The following is a 26,716-nucleotide window of genomic DNA, read 5'->3' as shown; positions in this document are numbered from 1 at the left end:
TTCCTCATATCCCCTTTAAACCTCCTGCCCCTTACCTTAAATCTATGTCCCCTGGTTATTGACACCTCAGCTAAGGGAAAAAGTTTCTTCCTATCTACCCTATCTATGCCCCTCATAATTTTGTCTACCTCAATCAGGTCCCCCCTCAGCCTTCTCTGCTCTAAGGAAAACAACCCTAGTCTATCCAGTCTCTCTTCATAGCTGAAATGCTCCAGCCCAGATCATTCCTTTCTTGCTTCTCAACTCAAACCAGAAAGATTCTCTTCTTGTCCCCTCACAGACATCTTCTCCTTTCAACACTAGAATGTCTTCCTTAACAAGTATTGCCACCCCACCTCTCTTTTCTCCTTCCCTATCTTTTCTGAACACTTTGTATCCTTGAATAAGTGCCCAATCCTCACCATTTTTAAGCCAAATTTCCACAAGATCATAAGAAATAGGAGTAGGAGTAGGCCATTCGGCCCTTCGAGCCTGCTGCGCCATTCAATAAGATCGTGGCTGATCTGATTATGGCCTTAACTCCACTTTCCTGCTGGCCCCTCCATAACCCTCAACTCCCTTGTAGATTAAAAATCTGTCTAACTCAGCCTTGAATATATTCAATGACCCAGCCTGCACTGCTCGCTGAAGGGCAAAGAATACAAAGTTTGGGGGTGAAAGGTTGGGAACGGCAATAATCGTTTCTCAGGGTGGGGAGGGGGGAGAAATAAATATATTGTTTGATCATTGGGGGGGCTTTGATGTTTAATTAACTGTTGTTATTGAAAGTAAAGGTGATGTTGCGCTTAAAATTTGAAATCATCTGTCAGGGCTTGAAAAATGGCGCCCCCTCCGTTTAAATGAGCCCCTACTGAAATATTATGGGACTGCCGCTCCACGCGGACGGGTGTGCCCATCAAATTCATCCCCCCCATCTTCCCTTTCGGTGGCTGTAAAAGATCCAGTGACAGTACTCGAAGAGTGACAGCATATTTCTGTTCAATAATTATTTCTAAACCAACATTGCAAACGGATTATCTGGTACAGTTGCTCATTGCTGTTTGTGGGACCTTGCTGTGCGCACAATGGTTGCCGTGTTACTCTAAGTTACAATAGTGACTTGACTGTACTTCTAAAGTTCTTCATTGGCTAAAGTTGTGAAATGTGCTATCGGAATGCAAGTTCTTTATTTTCTATCTATATTCAGAAGGGAGACCAAAAGCTTGGACAAAAAGGTAAGATTAAAAAAGGAGAGAGGGATGCAGAAGTTTAATAAAGGGAATTCTAGAGTGTGTGCCCTAGATGGGCGGCAGTGGCGCAGTGGTTAGCACTGCAGTCTCACAGCTCCAGTGACCCGGGTTCGATTCTGGGTACTGCCTGTGTGGAGTTTGCAAGTTCTCCCTGTGTCTGCGTGGGTTTCCTCCGGGTGCTCCGGTTTCCTCCCACAAGCCAAAAGACTTGCAGGTTGGTAGGTAAATTGGCCATTATAAATTCTAGTATAGGTAGGTGGTAGGGAAATATATGGACAGGTGAGGATGTGGTAGGAATATGGGATTAGTGTAGGATTAGTATAAATGGGTAGATGATGGTCGGCACAGACTCGGTAGGCCGAAGGACCTGTTTCAGTGCTGTATCTCTAAACATAAACATGACTGAATAACTTGTATTTCTATAGCACCTTTAATATATTAAAATATCCTAAGACACATTGCAGGAGTGTTATCAAACAGAATTTGAGATCGAACCAAGGTTGGTCAAATAGGTAGGTTTTAATAAGTGTCTAAAATAGGAGAGAGGTAGAGGGGCCGAAGTTTATGGAAGGAATTTTAGTGCTTGGGGCCCAAGCAGCTGAAGACACAGTGAGCAATGGTAGGGCAAAGAGAGTGGGGGACGTGGATGAGGCCGGAGTAATTAAGAGTTCAGGGGGTTGTAGGGCTGGAGGAGGTTAAAGAGAAGGGGTGAGACCATGAAGAGATTTAGCCACAAGGATGAGAATTTTAAATGTACGCCACTGAGGGATCAGAAGCCAGTTGAAACCAAGGACAGGGAGTGCAACGAAGGTTCACTAGACTTGTTCCCGGGATGGCAGGACTGTCCTATGAAGAGAGATTGGGGAAACTCGGCCTGTATTCCCTAGAGTTTCGAACAATGAGAGGTGATCTCACTGAAACTTACAAAATACTTAAAGAGATTGACAGGGTTGATGCAGCTATGATGTTTCCCCTGGTTGGGGAGTCTGAAATCCGGGCGCACAGTTTCAAAATAAAGGGGGAAGCCACTTAGGACAGAGATGAGGAGAAATTTCTTTACTCAGAGGGTTGTGAATCTTTGGAATTCTCTACCCCAGAGGACTATGGAAGCTCAGTCATTGAGTATGTTTAAAGCAGAGATTGACAGATTTCTAAATACAAATGACATAAGATGATATGAGGATTGTATGGGAAAAGGGTATTGAAGTGAATGATCAGCCATGATCGTATTGAATGGCAAAGCAGGCTCGATGGGCTGAATGGCCTACTCCTGCTCTTATGTTCCTACATTCCTATAATTGGCAAGCAGGATTTGATGCGAGTTAGGATACGGGCAGCAGAGTTTTGTATGAACTAAAATTTATCAAGAGTGGACATTGGGAATCCAGCCAGGCGAGCATAGGAATAGTTGGATCTAGAGGTGACTAAGTCTTGAATTAGAGTTTCAGCATTAGATGAGCTGAGGCAGCAGCAGAGGAGGTACTAGGTAGTCTTTGTGAAGAAGAGGATGAGAACTTGGAAACTCAGTTTTGGGTTCAATAGAATGACCAGTCAGCAAACTCCCTGGCCCAGGGAGGCACAGAGACAGCCTAGGGGAGTGAAGAAACTGAAAAGTAACTGAACAAACAGATCTCATCTTGATGGCAATACCCATGAGCATTTCACACTTAAGGGGACTGAATGGAAAAATAGAGGATAAAGTTCTCTTTGCTCTCCAGGAGCACAAAACTACATAAGAAATAGGAACAGGAGTAGACCATATGGCCCCTCGAACCTGCTCTTCCATTCAGTATGATCATGGCTGATTCTCGGCCTCAACTCCACTTTCCCGCCTACTCCCCATATCTCTTCATTCCCTGAGAGATCTAAACTATATCTATCCCAGCTGTTATAATCCAGAAAATCAATTGGTGAAGGATAGAACTGGAGCCAATCTTTAATCACCAGCCTTGAATATACTCATCGGTAAAGCATACACAACCTTATGGGGTAGAGAATTCCAAAGATTCACAACCCTCTGAATGAAGAAATCTCTCTTCACTTCAGTCCAAAATAATCGACTCCTTACCCCAAGACTGTGCCTCCATGTTTTAGATTCCCCAGCCAGGGGAAACCATGTCTCAGTGTCTACCCTATCCAGCCCCTTCAGAATCCTGTTTGTTTCAATGAGAACACCTCTCATTCTTCTAAACTCCAGAGAGTTTATGCCCAGTTTACACAGCCTCTCATCATAGAATAAGTCTCTTATCCCAGGAACCAATTTAGTGAACCTTCACACATACCACCACCAAGACAAGTATATCCTTCCTTAAATATGTAGACCAAAGCATCACAAAGTGCTCTAGGTGTGATCTCACCAAAGCCCTATATAATTGTAGCAAGATTTCTTTATTCTTGTACCCTAATTCCCTTGCAATAAAGGCATACATGCCATTTGCCTTCCTAATTGCTTGCTGTACCTGCATGCTAACTTTGTGTTCCTTGTATGAGTACATCCCAGTCTCTCTGAACATCAACATTTAGAAGTTTCACGCTTTTTAAAATATATTCTGCTTTTCTTTTCTTGCTACCAAAGAGAATAACCTCACACTTCCCCACATTATGACTCCATCTGCCACCTTGTTGCCAATTAACTTAACCTGTATATATCTCTTTTCAGCCTCTTTGTGCTCTCCCCACAGCTTACATTCCCACTGAGCTTTGTATCATTACTCTCTGTCTCTTTGTCTAAGTCATTAATATATTTTGTAAACAGCTGAGGCCCCATAACTGATCCTTGTGACACCCCACTAGTTACAGCCTGCCAATTTGAAAATGCCCCATTTATCCCTACTCTCTAATTCCTGTCCATTAACCAATCCTCTATCCATGCTAATATATTACCCCCAACTCCATGAGCTCTTATCTTGCAAATTAACCTTTTATGTGGCACCTTATCGAATTTCTTTTGAAAATCCAAGTGTACTACATCTACTAGCTCCATTCCCAAAAATCTCTAATAAATTTGTCAAACACGATTTCCCTTTCATAAAACTTTGTTTCAGACTTTGATTATGCTGTAATTTCTAAGTGCATTTGTTAATACTTCCTTAATGGATTCCAGCATTTTCCTGACGACTGATGTCAGGTTAACTGGTCTGTTGTTCCCTGTTTACTCTCTCCCTCCTTTCTTGAACATCGGTGTTACATTTGCTAACTTCAAAACTGCTGGGACCATTCTAGAATCTAAGGAATTTTGGAAAATCATAACTAGTGCATCCACTATCTCTGCAGCCATCAATTTTAGAACCCTAGAATGTAGGCCATCAGATCCTGGAGATTTGTTGGCATTTAGTCTCTTCAGTTTCTGTAACACCTTTCCTCCTCTGATATTAATTTAACTACCTCACTCTTATTAGCCCCTTGGTTACCCTCTAGCTCTAGTTATGACAGACACAAAATATTTGTTCAATGTCTCAGCCATTTCCTCATTCTCCATAATAATTTCTCCTGTCTCTACCTCGAACGGACCAACGTTTACTTTAGCAACTCTCCTTTTTAGATACTTGTAAAAGCTCTTAAAATCCAATTTTATATTCTGCCTAGTTTACTCACATTGCCTTTTTATCAACTTTGTGGTCATCCTTGGCTGGTTTCGAAAACTTTCCCAATCCTCAGGCTTACTACTATTCTTCACAACATTATAACCCTCTTCTTTTAATCTAATACTATCCTTAACTTCCCTAGTAAGACACAGTTGGATCTTTCTCACTGAGCTTTTGTTTTTTTAACGGAACGTATTTTTGTTGAACATTTTGAATAAATGTTTCCTGCTGTTTATTTACCGCCACATTTTTTACCAGAAAGCTTAAACTTTGTTTAAGTTTAAGATTCTTGTGGACTCAAGTATGTCGCTGTCAAACTCAATATGGAATTCAATTGTATTATGATCACTTTTTCAAAGAGGATATTTTATTATCAGGTTGGTAATTAACCCTGTCTCATTGCACAATATTAGATCTAAAATAGCTTTGTTCTTAGTGGTTCCACAAGGTATTGTTCTAGGAAGCTGTCGCACAAGCATTCTATAAATGCATCTTCCAGACTACCTTTGCCAATTTGATTTGTCTAGTCTATATGAAGTTTAAAGTCCTCCATGATTATTACACTGCCTTTGTTATAAGCTCCAATTATTTCTTGCTTAATACTCCAATGGTATAACTACTGTTAGGGCCCTGTAAACTACTCCCACAAACATTTTCTGACCCTTGTTATTCCTAATCTCCACCCATACAGATTCTACTTCCTGATCCTCTGAGCCAAGATCCCTTCTTACTACTGTTCTTACGCACCCTTTATTTATCACAGCTATCCTCCTCCTTTTCCATTCTGCCTGTATATTTGAAATGTGTGTACCCTAGAATATTTATATCTGAACCTTGGTCATAGAGTCATAGAGAGATACAGCACTGAAACAGGCCCTTCGGCCCACCGAGTCTGTGCCGACCATCAACCACCCATTTATACTAATCCTACATTAATCCCATATTCCCTACCACATCCCCACCTTCCCTCAATTCTCCTAACACCTACCTACACTAGGGGCAATTTACAATGGCCAATTTACCTATCAACCTGCATGTCTTTGGCTGTGGGAGGAAACCGGAGCACCCGGCGGAAACGCACGCAGACACAAGGAGAACTTGCAAACTCTGCACAGGCAGTACCCAGAACCGAACCCGGGTCACTGGAGCTGTGAGGCTGTGGTACTAACCTCTGCGCCACCCACTGTCATCTTGCACACAACCTTTGGAACTCCCAATCGCAGCCGTAGTCAAGAATATGTATCCCCCTGACTATACTGTCCCCTGTAACTGCCACATTCCTTTTCACTTCCCCCACGTGAATGGGCTCCTATACCATGGTGCTATGGTCAGTTTGCCCATCCATCCTGCAGTCCTTGTTCTCATCCACACAGGTAGCAAGTACCTCATACCTGTTGGTCAGAGTCAAGGGCTGAGGCTCCTCCATCACTTAATCTTGGATTCCCATACCTGACTGACTCGCAGTCACACCCGGAGAAGTCAATCGTTTTGTCAAAGCAGAGGAACATCCAGTCGAGCTCAATAAGGTCCAGCTGGATCTGGTGTTGGATGGCTAAACTAGTTCAGACACACATTTTGGCCAGGAATTTCCCCCACTAAACCATCCTAGGTCAGGAGGAATAGTGACAAGAGTAAAAGGGAAGCAAGTTATGCTGCCACATCCCCGCCCCTGTGAGGAAGGCTGTCTCAATCCCAACAACTGCCTGTAACTGTTGGTAGGACCCAAACTGCTCCATTTCCCAATGCACCACCATTGATCCCAGTAACATGGGATGGGCCATGGTAACCCTGGAGGCAGGCAGGAGAAGAATTCAGGGGAGCAATCAGAAACAGGAAAGGTAACAAGATTTCCCCTCCTTCCCCCTAACCCAGAGAAGATAGCAATCATGTGTCACAATTGAAGTTGAGAACAGCTAACTCAACTTAAAGTAACAATCAAATCTGCGAACTTGGGCCCTATATGATAGGATCACACCAAACAGTGTATTTACCCTTGGGCCACATTAGGCTGGGGATGGAATAGCGACAGGTCAACTTATTCCATTTCCAAGCATTTTTACGGGTGACAGATACCAGACACATGATAAAATCACAAAACTAGTGGCACCACTGGAGGAATAGTTAACAACGTGGTGTCTGTTTACCTTCTGTATTTGCCAGGTTTATTACAGTGGGAGGCACTCAAAAGCGAGATGGGCACAGTATAGACATGTCCCCAAAAAGAAAAAGGGTGGTACTGCCAAATCTAGAGCCCAGTTATCTAGAAGCTTACAGGGTAAGAAAAGCAGAAATAGAAAGCTTATGACAGTCACAAAAAACGTAATACTTTAGAAAGCCTAGAGGAGTGTAGAAAATGCAGAGGTGAAGTAAAAAAGGAAATTAGGAAAGCAAAGAGAAGTCATGAAAAAATATTGGCAGGTAAAATCAAGGAAAACCTAAAGATGTTTTATCAGTACATTAAGAGCCAGAGGATAACTAAGGAAAGGGTATGGCCTATCAGATATAAAAGTTAACTTATGCATGGATGCAGAAGATGTGGGCAGTGTTCTTAATGAGTACTTTGTCTCTGTATTCACAAAGGAGAGGTATGATGCAGACATTGTAGTTAAAAAGAGGAGGAGTGTGATATATTAGATACGATAAGCATAATGAGATAGGAAGTACTAGAGGGTCTGACATCCTTGAAAGTGGATAAATCACCAGGGCCAGGTGAATTCTATCCCAGGCTGTTAAAGGATAATGAATGCTCTGAGGATCATCTTCAAATCCTCACTAGATACAGGCAAGGTACCTGAGGATTGGAAGTCTGTGAACATTGTACCATTGTTTAAAAAGGGTGTGAGTAATAGGCCAAATAATTATAGGCTAGTCAGTCTGATCTTGGTGGTGGGCAAATTATTCAAATCAATTCTGAGAGACAAGATAAACTGTCACTTAGAAAGGCACGGATTAATTATGGATAGTCAGCATGGATTTGTTAAGGGAAGGTCGTGTCTTACTAACTTAATTGAATTTTTTGAGGAAGTAACAAGGAGGATTGATGAGGGTAGTGCAGAGGATGTTGTCTACATAGATTTTCGTATGGCATTTGACAAGGTCCCATGGTGAGAAAAGTAAAAGCCCATGGGATAGAGGAATGCGGCAAGTTGGATCCAAAATTGGCTCAGTGGCAGGAAACAAAGGGTAGTAGTCGACAAATGTTTTTGTGAATGGAAGGTGGTTTCCAGTGGCGTTCCACAGGGCTCACTGTTGGGTCTCTTGCTGTTTGTGGTATATATTAATGATATGGACTTAAATGTGAGAGGCATGATTGGGAAATTTGCAGATGACACAAAAATTGGCCATGTAGTTGATAGTGAAGAGGATAGCTGTAGACTCCAGAATTATATTAATGGTTTGGTTGAGTGGGTAGAAAAGTGGCAAATGGAGTACAATCCGGAGAAGTGCGAGGTAATACATTTGGGGAAGGCAAACAAAGCAAGGGAATAAACAATAAACGGGAGGATATTGAGAGGAGTAGAAGAAGTGAGAGACCATGGAGTGCATGTCCACAGGTCCCTGAAGGTGGCAGGACAGGTAGATAGAGTGGTGAAGAAGGCATATGGAATGCTTTCCTTTACTGCCCGAGGTATAGAATACAAAAGCAGGGATGTAAAGCTGGAACTGTATAGAACACTGGTTAGGCCACAGCTGGAGTATTACATACAGTTCTGGTTATCACATTACAGAAAGGACATAATTGCTCCGGAGAGAGTACAGAGGAGATTTACAAGAATGTTGCCAGGGCTTGAAAGTTGCAGCTATGAGGAAAGATTAGATAGGTTTAGGTTGTTTTCCTTAGAACAGAGGAGACTGATGGGTGACTTAATTGAGGTGGACAAAATTATGAGGGCCCTAGATAGAGTAGACAGGAAGGACCTGTTTCCCCCAGTGGAGAGGTCAATTACCAGGGTGCACAGAATTAAGGTGATTGATAGAAGGATTAGAGGAGACATGAGGAAAAACTTTTTCACCCAGAGGGTGGTGGGTGTCTGGAATTCACTGCCAGGAACAGTGGTGGAGGCAGAAACTCTCAATTCAGTTAAAAAGGTACCTGGACTGCACCTGAAGTGCTGTAACCTGCAAGGCTACGGACCAGGTGCTGGAAGGTGGGATTAGATTGAGTAGCTAGTTTTTTTAGCCGGTGCAGACACAATCCGCTGAATGGCCTCTTTCTGTGCCATAACTTTTCTATGGTTCTACATGCGCCAAAAAGGATAGGATGATTTCAGGGAATTTCCCCTGCCTCCCAAAGCACCTTGACGCAGATGGGTGGATAAAAGAGTAAGATGCCACCACCCCATTGTGATGTATTTGCTAATTGGCAGCACACAAACAGCCCAGGCACTACACAAAAGAACATATGCCAACCCACCTGCTCATAGGAAGCTATGGCAATACAAAACAGAAATGTTCAATTGTAAATCAACATCACTACTACAGGCAGCCACAGCAACAAAAATCTAATACTATTTGTAGAACCAGTCCATGGTTGTTGAAAAGCCATTATGTAGGGAACAGGAGTAAGCCATATAGCTCCTCCAGCCTGTTCCACCATTCACAGAATCACAGAGTCACAGAATTGCTACAGCAGAGAAGGCGGCCATTCGGCCCATCGTGTCTGCACCAGTTCTCCTAATGAGCATTTCACCAAGTGTCAGTCCCCCGCCTTCTCCCCATAACCCTGCATATTCTTCCTTTTCGTAACAGAAGGAAGCATTGCAATCTATGATATCCTCATTGATCCCCTCTCCCCCTTTGCAGCACCAGGTTGTGTGGAGCACAGCAGACCACTATGATATGCAAGACACTCACTGGGGCATAGTGAAGGGCTCCACCAGATCGATCAAGGCACCTGAATCGTTTCTTCAATCAGATCATGGATCATCTCTATCATCCATCCAACTGCCATGTCCAGCTAAAACCTACCAACCTCAGATTTAAAATTGTTAATTGAGCCAGCTTCTAGTGCTTTTAGTGGGAAAGTGTTCCACACCCACATTACCTATTGCATAAAGAAATGTTTCTTAACTTCCTCTCCTGAATATCAGCTGTGACTCAGTGGGTGGCATTCTCACCTTAGTCCGAAGGTTGTGGGTTCAAGTCCCACTCCGGAGACTTCGGCACAAAAATCTAGGCTGACACTCCAATGCAGTACTGAGAGTGTTACAATGTTGGAGGTGCCATCTTTTGGATGCGATGTTAAACCAAGGCCCCTTCTACTCTCTCAAGTGGGCATAAAAGATCCCATGGCTCTATTTGTAAGAAGAGCAGGGGGGGTTATCCCCAGTTTGCTGGACAACGAACATTGCTTAAAAAAAAAATACAGATTATCACATCCTCAAGGCATCCCAAAGTGATTCACAATCAATGAAGTACTTTTTGAAGTGTCGACACTGTCGCAATTTAGGAAATGCGGCAGCCAGTTTGCATACAGCAATGTGATAATGTGCAATGCGATAACGACCAGAAAATCTGTTTTCGTGATGTTCTTTGAGGGATAACTATCGGACAGGGCACTGGGGATAACACCCACGCTTCTTTCAAGTGGTGCTAAGGAATCTTTTACAGTCAGTAAAGTGGGGAGACCGGGTCTCAGTTTAACATTTTATCTAAAAGATGGCGCCTCTGACAGTGCAGCACTGCCTCAGCACTGGAGTGTCAGCCTGGATTATATGCTCTAGTCTCTGGAGTCTCAAGTCTATGGACCTTGCATATGGTAAATTGCATTACTAATGTATTCAGATAGGACTGTAATCCTACCAGAACCCTGCTGAAAATGGGTCTCCTATAGTCAAAGGCAAGTGAAAGATCAAATATCCAACATTTCCACGGATTTTTCACCTCCTTTGACCCAGGGAATCACTCCGCTTCATTCATGATGCAAAATACCATCATGACTTGAGCACATGGACGTGTGGGACATCTGCCTCTCAATCAGTCTCACCATCCTTTGCCTCTGCGCTCCCCTGAGCCTGCTGCGCAAAAATAGAAGGGATGTTCTCCGTGGCCTAAATTGGTCAACAGCACCAGGCAAGAAAAAAGCAAAAGCCAGGGAGGAGCAGCATCAATGCAGGTTAGCTTGGCAACAGTATCCCAAGACCAGGACTGTTGGTGCAAGCACCTTCTGTACTGTGGCAAAGGACAACTGCCATTAAAATGAAAATAAGGACAGCAGGCAGCTCTGAGGACAAAGATAAAAGGGAATTGAGTAGGCACTTTGCGGAAATAAATTTGCAGGCCAACTGGGTTAGAGCGGGGGAATGGAACTAAATTGCCCTATAACAAGGCATGGACTCAATGGGTCAAATGGCCTCCTTTTGAGCCATAATAACTCTATGAGAGGTTCTTAATGGTTGAATCTTGGTCTTTATTAAGTTAATCCTCCTTTTCACATTCAAACTTCTCCAAAATTACTGATCCACAGACTTTCCCCAGTCACATCACTGCTCTTCAACTAAATCTCTATGCTTGCAAACTTTAAACAAAAGATTGTTGCTCTGATAATAGTTAACCTAAGGCTTTAAGTGTGACTGCATTATCATTAACTCCTGTCTCACATATATACAGTGAATGTACTTTAAATAATTTGCTGTTTGGTATTTACAGGGCAAAGCGTCAAGTAGATATAGTACAATCATTGAAAACCTAAAAAAATAAACCAACATTTAGTTTTACATCTTAAAGGATTCTGATATAATTGTGTAATTGTACCCAAGCAGGAATCAGAGCCGCTATACGAATAGAGGAAAGTACATTGTTTCTTAAAACGTTCCACAAATCACAAGTAATAAGGGAATGGAGTCTCACCGGTTCAGCTGGTGGCTGCTGTCAGTTTAGAGTCATAGAGTCGTACAGCATAGAAACAGGCCCTTCAGCCCACCACGTCCATGCCAACCATAATGCCTATTTATACTAATCCCACCTGCCTGCAATAATTCCATATCCCTCTATGCCTTGGTCATTCAAGTACCTGTCCAGATGCCTCTTAAATGTTGCTTCTGTTCCTGCCTCCACCACCTCCTCAGGCAGCTCATTCCAGATACCCACTATTCTTCGTGTGAAAAATTTACCCCTTTGATCCCCTTTAAACCTCCTCCCTCTCACCTTAAATCTATGCCCTCTAGTTTTAGTCAGCCCTACCATGGGAAACAGACTCTGGCTATCTACCCTATCTATGCCTCTCATAATTTCTTTGCAGTTTTCCCCAAGCAACAACTAAAACTCTGGCAGTCATATTTTTGTTTGCCTAGTGAGATCAGACCTCAGAAGCCAATATCACAACCCATAGGAAAAGACACCAACAGGAGCAGACTGATTTATGAGGAGTGAACTCTATCTGTCGGGGTACAATGGCTTTGGCTCACTGTTTGCCTTTTAACTCAAGGGGACTGGATTTCAAAAAGGTTGGAAGTTGCGTTCAGTGTGGGCACCCACCTCAGGATATATTGGCATTGGAAGGGGTGCAGCTCATATTCAACAGAACTATATCAGAGTGAAAAGGATTAAATTGTGAGGACAGGTTGCATACTCTTGAATAAAAGCAAAACACTGCAGATGCTGGAAATCTGAAACTAAAAAACAAGAAATGCTGGAACTACTCAGCAGGTCTGGCAGCATGTGTGACGCATGAGTATTTGTGAGCATTTCTTGTTTTTATCGCATACTCCTGAGTTTGTCTCTAATTGTCATACTTCATGTCCAAATCCAGTACTTGATGAACAAATATTTCCTCCAACTTAGGAACATTGTCTTCAGACTCTACCGCAAACTCTGTTCCCTAACCACTAAATCCATCCTGTCCCTGGCAACTGTCAAAGGCTGAACCAGACAGTTTGGAACCTATGACCATGAATCGAGTTCCCGACCACATATCTGCAGCATCACCAAGACCACCTACTTCCACCTCCACAGCATTGTGTGACACTACCCCTGCCTCAACTCATTTACTGCTGAAACCATGCCTTTGTTGCATTACTCTTATCTACCCTTTCTGTTACTTCTTCAAAGAGTTCAATCAGGTTGGTCTAGCATGACCTCTTTTGAAATCCATGCTCTCCATTACATTTTCAATTGCCAAATGTTTGCCTATTGCATCTTTGACTAAGGAGTCCATTATCTTTCCTACCACTGACGTTAAGCTAATTGGTTGATAGGTTCCTGGACTTGAATAGGAATCACATTAGCTATCCATCAATCCTCTGACACTATTCCCTTTTCATATCTATGTAATAGTGCCTTTGTTATCTCTTCCCCAACTTCTAATATGTGCAGATCTGGACCAGCAGTTTTATACTATCTAAGTTTGTTTAGTTTATCAATTATTTCTACTATTTCTACATTCAATGCTTTCACATCTTTTTTAATCTCTTCTCATACCATAGCCACTGTATTAGTCTCCCTGGTAAATACCGAGGCAAAATAATTATTTACTACTTCTGCCATTTCGCTGTCATTATCTGTGAGTTTATAATATGTATCCCTTAGAGGCCCTATTCCTTCATCTCTCTCTTTCTGGTGAATCTGCACTGGACCCCCTCCAAGGCCAATATATCCCACCTGAGGTGTGGTGCCCAGAACTGAATGCAGTACTCAAGATGGGGTCTAACCAGAGCTTTATATAACTGTAGCATAACTTCCAACTCTTTCATAGTACAGCCCTCAAGCTAAATGTCAATGTTCTGTTCAAAACAACAACACAACTTATATTTATAATGCCTTTAAAATAATAAACTGTCCCAATGTGTGTCACAAGAGCTTTAGAAAACAAAATTTGACACTGAGCCAGATAAAGAGGTAGCAGGGCAGATGGCCAAAAGCTTCATCAAAGAAGTAGGTTTTAAGGATCGTCTTAAAGGAAGAAAGAGAGGTAGAAATGTTTAAGGAGGGAACTCCAGAGTACAGAGACTTGGCTGTTGAAGGTATGGCCATCAGTCTTGGAGCAATTAAAGTCGGGGATGCTCAAGAGGCCAGAATTAAAGCAACGCAGATACCTCACAAAGTTGTGAAGGACACAGAGATAGGGAGGGGCAAGGCCAGGGAGTGATTTAAAAATGAAGATGAGAATTTTAAAATCAAGGTTAAATTTAAAATTAGCCTTTTCAGTTATTATTTGTACCAGTCTACTAGCTTGTAGTGATTTCTACACTTGGACCTCTAAATCACTTGGCTCCTCCAGTTCCTAGCTTCTTGCCATTTCGAAAACAGTCGGATCTATCAGTCTTAGGTCCAAAGTGGATGACTTCATATTTCCCCACATGGAATTCCAATAACTACAGTTTTTTCCCATTCACTGAAGTCATACTTGGGTATACTGGCAGTAAGGGCATTACAAATGTTCGCAGCTTTGATTAAGAGGAGAACAGGACAGGGTATGTGATGATCCCTTCCCAGGTTAAACCACCTGTCGACACTCACTATCCAAGCTCACGTGAGAAGCGTGGTGCTGGCAGCCCTCTGGTATCAACACCATGAAATGACCCCAACAAGGGCTAGGTTGGGGATTTGGTAGCGTTGTAGTTATGTTAATGGATTAGTGATGCAGAGACCTAAGTTTAAATGCCACCATGGCAGATGTGGAATAAAAATTCAATTAAATAAATCTGAAATAAAAAAAGCTAGTGTCAGTAATAGTGATCATGAAACAACCAGATTCTTGTAAAAACCCATCTTGTTCACTACTGTCCTTTAGGAAAGGAAATCTGCCATCCTTACCCTGTCTGGTCTACATGGGATAACAGAAATGTGGCCGAATCTTAACTGCCCTCTGAAATGGCCTAGTAAGCCACTCCATTCTGTTCTAGGTGACTCACCATCAACACAAGGGCAATTTGGACTGGGCAATAAATTCTGGGCTAGACAGAGCTTCCTGCATCCCATGAATAAATAAAAACATCAAGTGAAATTATTTTTTCACATATTATCGTGAAAAATAACTGGGTATCTCAGGATTTACATCACAATTGATGGTGGAAAACATTGTAAACAATGTTGTGACTGACCAGGTCCTCTCCATAATCCTAATTCTAGAAAGTATATGGCACAGAAAGAGGCCACTTGGCCCATCGTGTCTCCGCCAGCCGAAAAATGAGTCACCTATTCTAATCCCACCTTCCAGCATTTGGTCCATAGCCCTACAGATTACGGCACTTGCGGTGCATATCAAGATACCTTTTAAATCAGTTGAGGGTTTCTGCCTCTACTACCCTTTCAGGCATTGAGTTCCAGACCCCGAACACTTTCTGGGTGAAAAATTGTTTCTTCCACCCCCCCTGTAATCTTTCTACCAATCACTTTAATATATGCCCCCTTGTCACTGACCTCTCTGCTAAGATAAATAGGCCCTTCACATCCACTCTATCCAGCCCCCTCAAAATGTTGTATATTTCAATCAGATCTCCCCTCAGCCTTCTCTGTTCCAGGGAGGACAACCCCAGCCTATCCAATCTTTCCTCATAGCTGCATTTTTCCAGTCCTGGCAACATCCACATAAATCTCCTCTGTACCCTCTCTGGTGCAATTACATCCTTTCTGTAATGAGGTGACCAGAACTGCACATAATACTCAAGTTGTGGCCTAACCAACAATTTATACAGTTCCAGCATAACCTCCCAGCTCTTATATTCTGTTCCTCGGCTAATAAGAGAAAGGATTCCATATGCCTTCATATCGACCTGCTACTTTCAGGGATCTGTGGATATTCACTCTATTCACTTCCGCTACACCTCTCAGTATTCTCCCATTAATCATGTAATCTTTTGTCTTGTGTGACCTCCCCACGTGCATCACCTCACACCTCTCCAGGTTGAATTCCATTTGCCACTTTTCTACCCATCTGACCAGACCATCAAATATCTTCCTGCAGCCTACAGCTATCCTCCTCCCTATCTATCACACGGCCAATCTTTGTGTCATCTGCAAACGTCTTGATAATGCCCCCGACATTTACACCCAAATCATTAATGTACACCACAAAAAGCAGGGGACCAGTACTGAGCCCTGCGGCACGCCACTAGAAACAACCTTCCAGTCGCTAATATATCGGTCAACAATTACCCTTTGTTTCCTGCCACTGAGCCAATTTTGTATCCACCTTGCTGCATTTTCCTGGATCTCATGGGATTTTATTTTTTAACCAGTCTGCCATGTGGACCTTGTCAAAAGCCTTGCTAAAATCCATCAACTGCACTACCCTCATCTATCTTCCTTGTTACTTCTTCAAAAAATTTGACCAAGTTAGTCAGACAAGATCTTCCCTTAACAAATCCATGCTGACTATCCTTGATTAATCTGTGCCCTTCTAAGTGACAGTTTATCCTGCCTCTCAGAATTGATTCCAATAATTTGCCCACTGCTGAGGTTAGACTAACTGGCCTGTAATTATTTTAATTAAGCATTCAGCTTCCAATAATTAAGAGTAATTGTACCTGGGCAGCATCACTAAACTCAGCCAAAAATATTTAACTAATGCTAAACATCTTAAAACTATCCACTTGAAAAAGTGTAAAATGACAATAAACTGTAACTTTAGGGGAGGCGGTGGCATACTGGTATTGTCACTGGACTAGTAACCCAGGTATTGCTCTGGGGACATGGGTTCGAATCCCACCACAGCAGAAGGTGGAATTTGAATTCAATTAATAAATCTGGAATTTAAAGCTAGTCTAATGATGGCCATGAAACCATTGTCGATTGTTGTAAAAACCCATCTGGTTCACTAATGTCCTTTAGGGAAGGAAATCTGCTGTCCTTACCTGGTCTGGCCTACATGTGACTCCAGATCCACAGCAATGTGGTTGACTCTTACATGCCCTCGAAATGGCCTAGCAAGCCACTCAGTTCAAGGGCAATTAGGGATGGGCAATAAATGCTGGCCTGGCCTGCGACGCCCACATCCCATGAAAGAATTTTTTAAAAATCTAAAAGGCCGTCATCCCTTCCGAATTATGATATTTTCAGGACCAGTGTGATTTTGAGGCACAACATCCTTTTGGTTTTGTTCTTCATAATCAAATGCAAACCTAGACTGTGAGTGTGGGCCAATCTACCAACATAATGGCATCATAACTGAGACAGATCCTGTCCTCCTCGTCTCATTTGAAAAAAACATTATCCACTGGACAGCTAAAAGAAGCATCAACCTTCGTTTACTTTCCCCTCCTTAACTAAGGGATAAAGAAGCCAACAGTTGCTGCAACAGCAATCACTTCTGTGACATCATCATTAACCATCCCCAGCCCAGGTGTGAACAGAGGATTTGCTAGATGAAAAAAAGAAAGTTCCATCTAGTTCTCCTTCTACCAGTCTGGCCGTCACGTCACACAATAATGAAGATGCCGACTAATCATAGCAATCAATCTTCATCAGTTAGTCTACAACAGACCCAGACGGGAGGTGAAGAAAACTGCAATAGTGGAGAAATTTGGGACTGACGCCTCCAAGCATACTACACTTACCATTCGTCATGTCTCATGTCTGAGCGGGTGTTACCCCCATCATTTCTCTTCACATATTGGGCAGAATTGAAGGCCCTGTCCTGCCACTGGAAACCTTATTCAAAAGTTGCAGGTGCAGTTTGTGTGATTTTGCATCCTGGTCATAAAACTGCAAGCAAAGCAATGGCATTGTTCCAGCAAGTCATCCACGGCATGAAGGCCCCACTAGCGACACCATATCCTGGAAATTTCCACTCACTAAGTCGCAGCACAACTATGCAAGGATAAAACCGGGAGAGCATTCCCAGCTTGGACAGCAACAGCTGTAACACAAGGAGAGCCAACTGGTCTGTGTACAAGGCTTTATTTGGGACAACATGGGGAAGATCACATGACTGCCATGTGACTTGAGTGTGCGACACTCCGAGAATCTCTGGTTGTGATTTTCTATCAGTTGGATGACAGATCTATCTCAAGTTCTGGAGGACTAACAAAGGATAACTGTTCATACCCATAACATTTGAGGTTTTAAAAATTTCATTAGTAATTGTGCGTGACAAAAAACAGTTGCAACAAGCCTTTCATAGACGGGAAATATTGTTGAATAAAAACAAAAATAAAATTTCCTTCTGTAAAGATATACTTATAAATGAAATTTACACCTATCAAGGCTAGGGCTGTAGTGCTAGGAAATAGAACACATATATATTGAGGGCCTGGTGTCAACATTCAGCATTCTCAGCTTAGCAGATGCAGAGCTCCTTCTAACACACTAACATCAAAAGCACATCCAACTGCAACAGTGTCACTATTATAATTTCCCCCACAGCAGCTATGCTGTCTAAGGAAGATTAACTTTTTTTCCCCCAAAATATACTTTATTCATAAAAATCTGTGAAAAAAAAAACATTACAAATCAGTTCAAAACAGCACCAAGTTGACATTCCAAGAAGTGCAAAGGAAATCAGTTTTCTTCAATACAGGAGTGAGTTGCCTCACAACCCTTCCATTCCATTTTACCTGCCATGTACATTTTACAGCAAACCCATATTCGGTGCATACAGCCCGAGGGGTTTCCCATGGGTTCAGCCCCTCAGTTCACTTTGTTGGGAGGACCTTACACAGTGATCTTTCCCCACTGAGCCTTTGCAGCGGCTGCCCCCAGCTTTAGTGCATCCCTCAGCACGTAGTCCTGGACCTTGGAATGTGCCAGTCTGCAACACTCGGTCCTGGACAACGCTTTGCGCTGGAAGACCAGCAAGTTTCGGGCAGACCAGAGAGCATCTTTCACCGAATTGATGGTCCTCCAGCAGCAGTTGATGTTTATCTTGGTGTGTGTCCCTGAAAACAGCCCATAGAGCTCTTGTGTTACAGAGCTGCTTGGGATGAAACTCGTCAAAAACCACTGCATCTCTTTCCACACCTGCTTTGCAAAGACACATTCCAGAAGGAGGTGGGTAACTGTCTCTTCCCCACCGCAGCCACCTCGAGGGAATTGTGTGGCGGGGGCGAAATTCCGGGCATGCAGGAAGGATCTGACAGGCAGGGCCCTTCTCACCACCAGCCAAGCTACATCTTAGTGCTTGTTTGAAAGTTCTGGTGATGAGGCATTCTGCCAAATGGCTTTGGCAGTTTGCTTGGGGAACCACCCGAAAGGATTCACCATCGCCTTTTCCCATAGGGCCTTGAGGATATTCCGTGCAGACCACTGCCTGATGGATTGGTGGGCAAAGGCGTTTATCTGCACAAACTTTTCCACGAAGGATAGGTGGTACGACATGGTCCAACTGGATGGAGCGTTCCAAGGCAATGTGACCAGACCCATCCTTTGCAACACCGGGGACAGATAGAACCTCAGCACGTAGTGACACTTGGTGTTTGCGTACTGGGGCTCTACGCACAACTTGATGCAGACCACAAAGATGGTCATCAGGATGAGGGCGACGTTGGGTACATTTTTCCTGCCCTTATCCAGAGGTTTGAACATCGTGTCCCTCCGGACCTGGTCCATTTTGGATCTCCAGATAAAATGTAAAATGGCGCGGGTGACCGTCACGGCGTAGGAGTGGGGTATGGGCCAGGCCTGCGTTACATACAGCAACAATGTGAGCGCCTCACACCTGATGACCAGGTTCTTACCCACAATGGAGAGAGATCGCTGCCCCCACATGCTCAGTTTATGGTGTACCCTGGCTACTCGCTCCTTCCTGGTTTTGGCACACGCCCCATCCCTTCCAAACCATATCCCCAACACCTTTAGGTAGTCTGACCTGACGGTGAAGGGGATAAAGGATCGGTCAGCCCAGTTCCCAAAGAACATGGCCTCACTCTTGCTGTGGCTGGCTTTGGCTCCTGAGGCCAGTTCGAACTGGTCACAGATGCTCATCAGTCTGCGGGCAGACAGCGGATCTGAGCAGAGGTCGACGACATCATCCATGTACAGGGAGGTTTTTAACCTGAGTGCCTCCACTGCCTAGGATTGTCACCCCTCTTATGCCCACATCCTTCCTAATGGACTCAGCAAAACGTTCGATACAGCAAACAAACAAGACAGGGGAGAGAGGACAGCCCCGACTGACTCCAGATTGGATCGGGAAACTTTCTGATGCCCACCCATTGATTGAGACTGCACTACTGATGTTTGTGTAGAGCAGTTTGATCCAATTGCAGATTACCTCACCTAACCCCATTTTGGAGAGCACGTCCATCATGTAGGTGTGCGATATCCTGTCAAAAGCCTTCTCCTGATTTGTATCTGTCAGAAGGAAGGCTAGCACTGCCAGACATTTCAGTCCATCTGGTCAGCACCAAACTTCAAATAAAGTGGTACCCCTCAATCATCAAAAAGCATTATGGCTCCCACTTGAATTTACTTCACTTGCCCCGAAGCAAACTATCCCACACATTCCCTACCCACTGCATGAAATTGTTAAATATAAATTCTCTAATCACACCCCCTTCCTTTCAGCTCGAGTTTGAGGAACACCCTACTCACATAGTTTGTTTTGTCAAAATGTTGAGTCCAATCAATATCTTGACAGCTTTAGTAAAGTCTCAACATTCTTTTCCCTCCAGTTTTAACACTCCCAGTTTCCTTATTCTCTCATTACACTCAGATGCCTAATTGCCAGTCTCTTTAGATGTCCTCTCTCAGCAATGATTGGCATTGCACAAAGTGCCCCAAGAAGGTCTGAATCAGTGCCCTTTGGAAGCTCAACATCACGCCCTTGGGACCCACGTTCTGTCCTTCCAGTTAGCTTCACACCTAGATTTTGTTTGCTTTCTTTACTGCTGTCACCCATTGTGGTGATTGCTTCAGTGAACTACCTACTAATATCCCAGATCATCTCTTGTTGTGTCCTGTAGCTCACTACCATTCAGTTTAAGGTCCCATTGCTTATTCCCCTTCCCCAGTTTCATCATCTTGCATTTATCCACATTAAAGCAGAGCCTTCCCTCCCAGGAAACAGACATTCACCCCATAAGTTAGGTTGTAGAGCTGAAAGGACTCTATGCTAACCTAACAGAACAAATCCTCCAACTTGTATATCCAATAATCTTTGAAATATAAGGTTATCTGACCAAAATCACATTGCTGTTTGTGGGAGCTTGCTGTGTGCATATTGGCTGCCATGTTTCCTATGTTACAACAGTGACTACACTTGAAAAAAACTACTTCACTGGCTGCAAAACACTTTGGGACATTGCACAGTTGTGAAAGGCAGTAGGTAAATGCAAGTTTTTCATTAAAATGCCCCATCCCTGAAACTAATTATAATATTCTGCAACGGTGACCCACATGAAAGTGAAGACATTCAACAAGTTCATTTTTGCCATTTTTTTCATACCATTCAATCCATCTAATAAAATGTACCTTTCCCAAGCTATGTCGGACTATTTCACTACTATTCTGAGTGTCACCTAGGAGTTGTGGGAGAATATTGAGGAGGTACATACGAACATATGAATTAGGAGCGGAAGTAGGCCACTCGGCCCCTCGAGCCTGCTCGGCCATTCAATAAGTTCATGGCTTAACTGATTACTCCACATTTCCAGCCCCTTGCTTATCAAGAATCTATGTACCTCTGCCTTAAAAATATTCAAAGACTCTGCTTCCACTGTCTTTTGAGGAAGAGAATTCCAAAGACTCACAACTCTCTGAGAGAAAATTTCTCCTCATCTCTGTCTTAAATGGGCGACCCCTTATTTTTAAACAGTGACCCCTAGTTCGAGATTCTCCCACAAGGGGAGACAAAGAACAAAGAACAGTACAGCACAGGAACAGGCCATTCGGCCCTCCAAGCCTGCGTCAATCTTGATGCCTAGCCAAACTAAAATCTTCTGCACTTCCGGGGACCATATCCCTCTATTCCCTTCCTATTCATGTATTTGTCAAGATGCCTCTTAAACGTCGCTATCGTACCTGCTTCCACCACCTCCCCTAGCAGCAAGTTCCAGGCACTCACCACCCTCTGTGTAAAAAACATGCCTCGCACATCCCCTCTAAACTTTGCCCCTCGCACCTTAAACCTATGTCCCCGAGTAACTGACTCTTCCACCCTGGGAAAAAGCTTCTGACTATCCACTCTGTCCATGCCGCTTATAACTTTGTAAACCTCTATCATGTCGCTCCTCCACCTCCGTTGTTCTAGTGAAAACAATCCGAGTTTATCCAACCTCTCCTCATAGCTAATGCCCTCCAGACCAGCCAACATCCTGGTAAACCTCCTCTGTACCCTCTCCAAAGCCTCCACGTCCTTCTGGTAGTGTGGCGACCAGAATTGCATGCAATATTCTAAGTGTGGCCTAACTAAGGTTCTGTACAGCTGCAGCATATCCACCCTGTCAAGACCCCTCAGGATCTTATATGTTTCAATCAAGTTGCCTCTTACTCTTCTAAATTCTAGCTGATGCAAGCCTAGCCTGTCCAATCTTTCCTCGTAAGACCCATTCCAGTCTAGTAAACCTTCTCTGTACTGCCTCCAACACATTTACATCCTTCCTTAAGTAAGGAGACCAGTACTGTACACAATACTCCAGATGTCGTCTCACCAATGCCCTGTATAGCTGAAGCATAACCTCCCTACTTTTGTATTCAATTCCCCTTGCGATAAACAATAACATTCTATTAGATTTCCTAATTATGTGTTGTATCTGCATACTAACCTTTTGCGATTCATGCACTAGGACACCCAGATCCCTCTGCATCTCAGAGTTCTGCAATCTCTCACCATTTAGATAATATGCTTCTTTTTTATTCTTGCTGCCAAAGTGAACAATTTCACACTTTCCCACATTATACTCCATTTGCCAGGTCTTTGCCCACTCACTTAACCTATCTATATCCCTTAGTAGCCTCCTTATGTCCTCTTCACAACTTACTTTCCTACCTATCTTTGTGTCATCATCAAATTTAGCAACCATACCTTCAGTCCCTTCATCCAAGTCATTTATATAAATTGTAAAAAGTTGAGGTCCCAGCACAGATCCCTGTGGCACACCACTCGTTACATCTTGCCAACCAGAAAATGACCCATTTATGCCTACTCACTGTTTCCTGTTAGCTAACCAATCTTCTATCCACGCCAATATGTTACCCCCTGCACCCGGAGCTTTTATTTTCAGAAATAACCTTTGATGTGGCACCTTATCAAATGCCTTCTGGAAATCTAAATATAACACATCCACCAGTTCCCCTTTATCCACAGCACATGTAACTCCTTCAAAGAACTCCAATAAATTGGTTAAACGTGGTTTCCTTTTCACAAAACCATGTTGACTCTCCCTGATTAATTTGAATTTTTCTAAATGCCCTGCTATAACATCTTTAATAATAGCTTATAACATCTTCCCCAAGATAGGTGGTGGTGTAGTGGTAATGTCACTGGACTGGTAGCCTAAGCTAGTGCTCTGGGGACATGCATTCAAATCCCACCACAACAGATAGCGAAATTTGATTTCAATTATTAAATCTGGATTAAAAAGCTAATCAAATGGTGATCATAAAGTCAATATCAATTGTTGTAAAAACCTATGTGGTTCATTCATGTGCTTTAGGGAAATGTACCATCCTTACCTGGTTTGGCCTACATGTGATTCCAGATCCACAGCAATGTGGTTAACTCAAATGCCCTCTGAAATGGCCACTCAGTTCAAGGGAAATTAGAAATGGGCAATAAATGCTGGCCTAGCCAGTGATGCCCACATCCCATGAATGAATATTAGGGTTGATTTAACCCCATTCCTACTTTAAGACATGCCTAAGGTCAGACATTTAAAGTCCTTATCTACTGCCATCCATTAACAAGACATTGACATTTTTTCAACATAGGTCAATTTGAATAATATAGCTCATGGACTCGCATTGCTGTCTCCTGGAATCCTATCAGCATCCAAGGTCAAAGAAGAGGCCAGTGGCCCCAGAGAGCAAACCTTCTGTTTCCAAAATCAGTCCCCACTGCAAAGCTTAAGTATGAGCTCAGTGTTCCAGTACTGACAGCAACCTTTGGATGAGTGTGCAACAAAAAGGCAGACTCGGGGGAGTGGAGGGCTGGTGCTGGTAGTATCCAATAACTTCACTAATATTTAAAACAATTTTGGAAATACTCAGCAGGTGAGTCAGTATTCATTGAGAGAACAGGCAAGTTACTATTTCGGGTATAATCCTTCACCTGTTCTGATTAAGATTCCACATTCAAAACATGAACCTATCTGTTCACTCCAAGATGCTGTCTGACTTGTTCAGTTTCCATTATCAGTTTCCGATTTATAGCAGTTGCAGTTTTTTGGTTTTGATTTTCACAAACTCACATAGCAACGTGGCAGATCCAAACTTGCCAGATCTGGAACACACAAACCTTCTACTCAGTCCAATTAGTTCATAACCTGGGGCTAAGCAAGGCCATTAATTTGTACGAAAGGCTAAATCTTTACTGCATAAGCACCTGGAGTTCATCTGTATTTCCCATGACTGCACAGTGCAGTGTCTTCCAACTCACCATGCATTTCTCAGCAACCACCGAAAATTTTAATTGCACATTTACTTCTCTTATTTATTTCATTTGTGTGAAGAGTGCACTGTCCAGGCTCATACTGTGGTTCAGATAATAGCACTCTTGTCTCTGAGTCACAAGGCTGCAGGTTCAAATCCCACTCCTGGGCTTGAGCACAAAAATCTAGTACTGACACTACAGTGCAGTACTGAGGAGGTGCCGTACTATCAGAGATGCTGTGTTTTGGATGAGACTTTATCTGCCTGCCTGGTTGGATGTAAAAGATCCCATCGTACCATCTGAAGGGAAAGAACTATTTCAAAGAAGAGCAGGGGAGTTGCCCCTGGTGTCCTAGCCAATGTTTATCCCTCAATCAACATCACAAAAACAGAGTATCTGGTCATTATCCCATTCCTGTTTGTGGGAGCTTTCTGTGTGCGAATTGGCTGCTGTGTTTCCTCCAACAGTGACTACACTTTCAAAAGCACTTAGAGATGGCTGGTGCTTGTGAAAAGCACTATATAAATGCAACTCTTTCCTTTAAATACCTAAAAGCCTTTAGCAACCCTCAACGGTGAGTGGGGTAAAAGTAAGAGGAGAGGGCAGCCTTGAAGCAGCGCCCCGGTATGATCTGGAGCTAAGGTGAGGAAGGAAGTTAATAGTTGGGGAGAAATAACCAGAAGAGGAATGAGACAGTCTCTCAGACCATGTGCTGGGGAAATGTAGCCAGCTCTCCCGGCCGCGTGCGCGCGCAGAGCCAGCCCCGCCCCCCGGCCGCGTGCGCGCGCAGAGCCAGCTCTCCCGGCCGCGTGCGCGCGCAGAGCCAGCCCGCCCCCGGCCGCGCGCGCGCGCGCACAGCCAGCTCCCCCGCGCACACGCGAGACTGTGAACGGCTGCCGGGCCGGACCCTGTACCCTGGTTCCCCTGATATCCCGAGTGTGTGAACTCCACCAGACTCACTCAACACAAAGCAGCAGCAGGGCACCACACACACACAAAAAAAAGAAATGGGTTTAGCCCTCCGAACAACGCGGAAATACATCTTCTACTTTACACTGTGTGCACCCCTTCCCTTTAAATGCAGCATTTACTTGTTGCCGCAACAGACTAATGCAATGCAACAAGTCTCCAAATGCAATCTTACCCAAGTGATTGCCTCCGAGGCTCCCAGAACGGAACAAAACAAATCAACGTTTCAAATCAGTTTCCCCGTGTCAAACACTTAGATTCACAGGATTTCCCACCCCAAAATAGGCCGCAAGATTTTTGTAAATTATTTTTTTTTTTGCACATCAAACAGAAGACTGATTCTGGGGTTAAATACTTGCATCGAAAAATTTTATTCCATTGAGTTATTTGCTCCCAAAACTACCAAAAGGAAGAACAATTCCGTATCAGAAATACTTTACAATAGTCTCTAATCTGCAAAATAAAGAAATGCTTTTACCTTGATGCTGAATAATCTGACTCCTGATTTTCTCAAACTCCACACTGGTCGCTGTATATGATTGCAAGCTGTAATGCCATGTTTGAGGGATTTGAGCAAGTTGCACGCTTTTAGTATCTTGGTCATTTTCGGATTTGGGATGTAAACTTGATTCAACTTCTTTTAAAATTTACTTTATTTTCTTTCCAAGTTTTTGTTTCTCCCCTTGCAGGATTTAGCAAACGGTCAGACTGGCTCCCAGTGACTGAGGTACGAGTCCAGGTTCTTTTGTACTATTGTGTTTGATGACCCGGCAGTGTCACTGACGTTAATGGTTTGCAGGCAGCGACCTCGTGTCTCTTTGGGTTATTTCACTTCAGTTCGATCTCCGGGTTCTCTTGCAAAGTGATGAAATCGTATCAGCTGCTTACAGCACATCAGTCCATCCCGTCGTTTGGGACGCGTTTAAATGTCAGCACCGTATTTCTCCTAATCAAACAGCGCTTCCAATAGCAACAGTTTGCCTTGCCTGCGAATTAAAAAGACGAACCCCATACTGAAGATGCTTGACGTGCTAATAATACACATCAAAAAACATGCCCAAGTCCAAACGATAGCAAAATATACAGAGTGAAACAGAAATTGACCACATTACTAACAAGATCGTTTCAAAGCTTTCAGAAGAATTAACATTTCTCCGGATTTTTCGTTACTTGATGTCTTTCAGCGTTATTTTTATTAATTTGTGCGAATGTTTTTGGTTTTATAGTTAGAAAAATTGGGGGAAGGGGAAGAAAGTTATGCGAATTTTTGCATAGCAATTATCAGAATGAAAATTCAAGTTCCAAAATTGATTGAAACATTTTCTGTGGGTTGAAATCTGCTTGTGCAAAATTAGGTAAAAATGGGTTCCTATTAAAATCACTTCCCCATTATCTTTCCAAAGGCCTGAGTCCATTTATTTTAATGAATTAGTTACTAATATTACACAGAGTGTTATTCTCGTTTATCA

General features: G+C 43.2%; 1 protein-coding gene across 1 annotated transcript in view; it reads right to left on the bottom strand.

The window, feature by feature from the left end:
- The window catches only part of cps1 (carbamoyl-phosphate synthase 1, mitochondrial), a 260,110-nt gene extending 233,979 nt beyond the window's left edge, over positions 1 to 26,131 (bottom strand). Inside the window, exon 1 of the mRNA XM_068036228.1 lies at positions 25,726 to 26,131. Within this exon, the coding sequence (XP_067892329.1) occupies positions 25,726 to 25,851 (126 nt within the window). The 5' untranslated portion in view covers positions 25,852 to 26,131. The remainder of the gene's footprint in view (positions 1 to 25,725) is intronic.
- Positions 26,132 to 26,716: the final 585 nt, after the last annotated feature.

This window comes from Heterodontus francisci, chromosome 7 (assembly GCF_036365525.1).
Source record: "Heterodontus francisci isolate sHetFra1 chromosome 7, sHetFra1.hap1, whole genome shotgun sequence".
Taxonomy (NCBI): Eukaryota; Metazoa; Chordata; class Chondrichthyes; order Heterodontiformes; family Heterodontidae; genus Heterodontus; species Heterodontus francisci.
This window is presented reverse-complemented; position numbering and strand designations above follow the sequence as displayed.